The sequence below is a fragment of the Saccostrea cucullata genome, unplaced genomic scaffold (genome assembly GCF_032062105.1).
Source record: "Saccostrea cucullata isolate Sc308-1 unplaced genomic scaffold, CSIRO_AGI_Scuc_v1 ctg19636, whole genome shotgun sequence".
Taxonomy (NCBI): domain Eukaryota; kingdom Metazoa; phylum Mollusca; class Bivalvia; order Ostreida; family Ostreidae; genus Saccostrea; species Saccostrea cuccullata.
This window is the reverse complement of record NW_026937688.1, coordinates 1,783-6,149: the sequence shown is the minus strand read 5'-3', so window position 1 is coordinate 6,149 and position 4,367 is coordinate 1,783. Positions and strand designations below refer to the sequence as shown.

The 4,367-nt window shown below is 37.2% G+C and overlaps 1 protein-coding gene across 1 annotated transcript; it reads left to right on the top strand.

Moving 5' to 3' along the window:
- Positions 1 to 749: 749 nt before the first annotated feature.
- LOC134248656 (uncharacterized) lies at positions 750 to 3,052 on the top strand (the record flags this gene model as incomplete). The annotated part of the gene is made up of 4 exons (XM_062731057.1): positions 750 to 1,042; positions 1,200 to 1,451; positions 2,617 to 2,726; positions 2,887 to 3,052. Coding segments are annotated over 4 exons (821 nt in total), but the record flags the coding sequence as incomplete, so codon positions are not given.
- Positions 3,053 to 4,367: the final 1,315 nt, after the last annotated feature.

Below are 4,367 nucleotides of genomic sequence, written 5' to 3'. Positions count from 1 at the left end.
TCACGCGCATGCACGTGTGCTGCAACCTGATTGGCTGAAACTTTAAATGGCTATATCTCTTTTGTTTTTTGACGAAATGTTTCGAATTTTATAATATAATCATTCATTTAAATATCCTTCAATACGATAAAGATAAAAATTTATGAAATCACGCGCATGCATGTGTGCTGTAATCTGATTGGCTGAAAATTCAAATGGCTATAACTCCCTTGTTTTTCAACCAAACAAGATTGGATTTAGAACATAGATAAATATAAGGGACCCCTACAAGAAGGTGTAGTCATTATGCATGTGCTTGCGTGTGCGTGCACGTGAAATGAGTAAAATTAAAAATACACTCGAATGAGTGTATTTTTTAATACTTTTGGATTAAATGCTTTGATATTAAGTATATTAAAATTTGAAATAGTTTAGACAAGATAATATGGTCGTTACGCACATGAACACGCGTGCAATGCCTATTTTTAAATATATTTTGTATTTTTCTGGGAAGACCTTGATTAAGTCTAAATTCCATAAAGTATTTCTTATCTAATAGAGATTACAGGGTATATGGCACCAAAAGGGAGTTGGGGAGCGTTTGGGGAACATCTGTAACGGTCCCCGTTACAATTAGCACTAGTTTATATTTCTCATACAATTTAAGGAATTCAGCACATTTCAGGAAGTTTTCGAAATTTGACTTTTGTGGGGGCAAATATATGCAATATACCGCATATAGTTCTTTTCAAACTTCTCCTTCGGCTTAGGTTCCGGTGGTGACAAAGATACAGACGCAGAAAAGTTACAAATTAGAACTTTGGAGGAGGCTTTTCAGCGAATTCGCGAGGCGACAGGCGAAGACAGCATTGACGTCATTGTCAAAAATTTCATCCGGCGAGAAAACGAAAATTTTGCTCTCTTCAAATACGTCAACGAAATCAGTGACGAGGTGGAGCTATTGCAGGACGACATCCACTCCATGCAGAAGGAAATTAAGCAGTTTGAGAAAGACGACATCAAAAACGAGGGTGTTCGCGCTCAAATGCTTAAAGATCTGGAGGTAGGCAAACTCTCAACACTTACATTTTTTTGAAATTGAAATATAATTTTTCTTTACGAAGCGTACACATTAACCTTAATTGAAGATTTTCCGAGAATCGATCATCTTATATATTTTTTTCCCTCTTTTTATCAGTTTATTGCATGATTATTTGCAGGAAAAGAGCGAAAAAATTCGGGCCCAAAAGGAAGCTGCCGAAAAGAAGAATGTTCTGGTGAACAAAGTTTTAGACGAGCTGCGGAGTGGGGTGGGGCAGCTGTTCCGAGCCATCCAGTGTGACTCGTCTGTCATCAAGGACATGCTCGGGAGTGACGACAGAGTCACTAACAAAAACATTCTACAGTACATGGGCATCATAGAACAGAAGACCATGGAGCTCCTGCAGGCCCAGCAGTACCTCCATATGAAGGTCAGTGCCAAGAAATAACGAAGTATTTTACACTATGTGTACAAATGAAATTAAATAATAGTTACATCATGCGCGGATCTAGAGGGGGGTCGGGGGGGTCAGGACCCCCCATGGAATTTATCAGGTTAAAAAATGTATATACTAAAACAAAAAAAAAGTTACCATGGACCCCCCCTGGAAAACGCTGACCCCCCCCCCCCTGGTAAACGCGAATATGTGTGAAATGGGTATGAAAAGTGAAAAATTTGAGGCAATAGAAAATAGAAGTCACCACTACCCCCCCACCCCCCACCCCAAAATAGAATAGAATATAGAATAGAATATTTATTCAACCAATTTGGGCCCACAGTGGAGCATACAGAACAGTGTCCAAAATCATCACAGTTATACATATACAAAACAGAACAAAACAAACATTGTATAATGAACAGAGAGTTAGCTATTTTCTTTTAGGATGTATAGAATGTACATTATAAGTTGCCTATGTATAATATCTGCAATATGCCTATATTGAACTATGTTGTTTTCTCTTATTAAAATTTGCATTTAAAAGTTGGCATAATAAAACAACAAACACAGAATTTTCATTTGACATAATCCATGTAAACAGGTCAACATTGTTAAGCAATATCAAATTAGGAAAGGTTTTAAAGATTTTATCTAAAAACTCTCTTCTTGAGTCATTATAAAGTGGACATTCTAGCAAAAAATGCAATTCATCCTCAGTTGGACTTGAGGTGCAGTAATGACAGACTCTCTCACACCTGGGAAGAATTTCATTTTTACCACATTTATTAAGTTTTCTTAGTTTTTTGACGTTTGGTCGACTTTATTTTTTTTTTTTTTTTGGCTTGTCAAGAAATTTCTGGGAATGGATTTTTTTTTGACTGGGGTGGACCCCCCCCCCCCCCTGGAAAAAATTTCTGGATCCGCGCTTGTACATGTACTTGTATAAAAATGTATATGTGATTGTGAATCCATTTTTATTCAAGTACATGTATTAACTATCGATTAACTGACATTACATGTATCCAGACTATGTTAAGCTACCCTACAATTGTGGACATTTGTGGTGGGATAAATAACGTGCGTTCTAGTTACCCATGACATTAACTGTAACTTATGCCTTTGAACAGATAACATTTGACATCTTATCTATTTGCAGCTGAATCCGCCAAAACAGGAAAAGAAAGGTGAACCCACACCCCCAGTGAACGCGCAAGCCCTGAAATTGGACCTAACGCCTGTTGTATCTATACAGCCCCCTACCGCAGGGTAAGGATCCGCTCAATAATTCATCGTCGGAAACCCACGGTCGGTCTCGAGACCGACGGTTTCCGACGATCGATCGATGAATAATTCTAACAGGCCCAACAGTTCTAAATTCCGCATCTTATTTGTGGTAAATAATATTAATTCATTGGTCTTTTTACAGTGATGATGATGAAGTGTTTGATTATGTGGAGGAGTTGGACCTTCGACCTTTGACCCAGGAAGAACTTCGGAGAGCCATTATTAACAAAGTCACCCGGAAATCAACTTGTATGCGTCTGTACAATCAAACTCCAATTCGCCGTTCTCGATCTCCAAGAACACAATAATTAAATACAGTTTTATACTGTTCATATCTTTCTTTTTCTGTAATTTAGGGAACCCTTTTTTGAGAAACAACCAAAGAAAAATCTTCTTTTTTTTTTTCTTACAGTAGCGCATAGAAACTAAATGTAATTTTGCGCTTTATAAATTAACAACTATAATTTCATTGAGACGTGAATTCTTGGGACAGTCACCTTGCCCTACTCTATCATTACGAAAAAAAAACGTGTTTATTGGTCATCTAATTACTTAGTCTTGCTCAACCCCCCCCCCAAAAAAAAAACAAAAAAAAAAAACAACGAAAATTGGTGCAGGTTCAACGAAAAATAAAACCACAGTAGCAAATCTGAGGTTACGATACATGCAGTAAGGTCCTGGATGGCACAAGCAAATTTTATCGCATACGAAAATATAACAAAAAGTTCTTATCTTTTTCAGATCATATTTAATAACAACACAAAAATACTGGATAGTTACCTAAATTTATTTACATTAAATATCTTCAGAAATAAATTAAATCAAATTATTTGTATCTTCATTATTGCTGAGATAATTTTTCTCATGATTGCGCCCACAAATATGAAAACTAGGTAAGTTTTGTATTGGTGAAAGTGCATGCACTAGTCCATCTTAAGCTTAATTTGCACTCCATTAAAGTCAGGAATAAATGTGCAACATCTTTAACAATTGTCCAAATTTTGTTCTTGATTTCCCCCCATGAATTTAGACGGCTAACGGTTTGGATGACTTGACTCTCTCGCCGTACAAATCCAGTTCCGTCTCTTTTTGGTCCAGCCAATCCTCGTAAGTATCGCCCGCACGAGTTTTGCCCAGGGACCGGAGGTAGGCCCTCAGGGCCCCGGGGCCTCGTTCAGCGAGGGGCATGTCGTCCTTCTGACGCTGAAATTCCACTTTCTTTTTCTCCACTTCCCTTTGAGCTAGCCACGTCTCATACGACTGAGATTTTTCGGCCTCCAAGCGTTTTCTGTGAAAGTATTTTACATATATCTTACTTAATTCAAGTTCAATATAGTTATTCATTTATCCTCAAGTTATTTCAAGTATTCTTTAAAAATATATTACGGGAAAAGTTGCAAGAAAATTTCTAAAACAACAATCCATGTATTAGCAGGACATATGACGTCTATCGTTATTATAAAAGCCAGTGATCATCGCTCTGTAGCATTACGACTAAAGATACATGCACATCCAACTGTCTATGGAAAAAAAAACTTTGCCAAAATGATTGTGATTGCAAAAGCGTTAAAGAAATGCGGACAGATATGTATACATCGTTAATATTTGTCCCATTCCTGTATA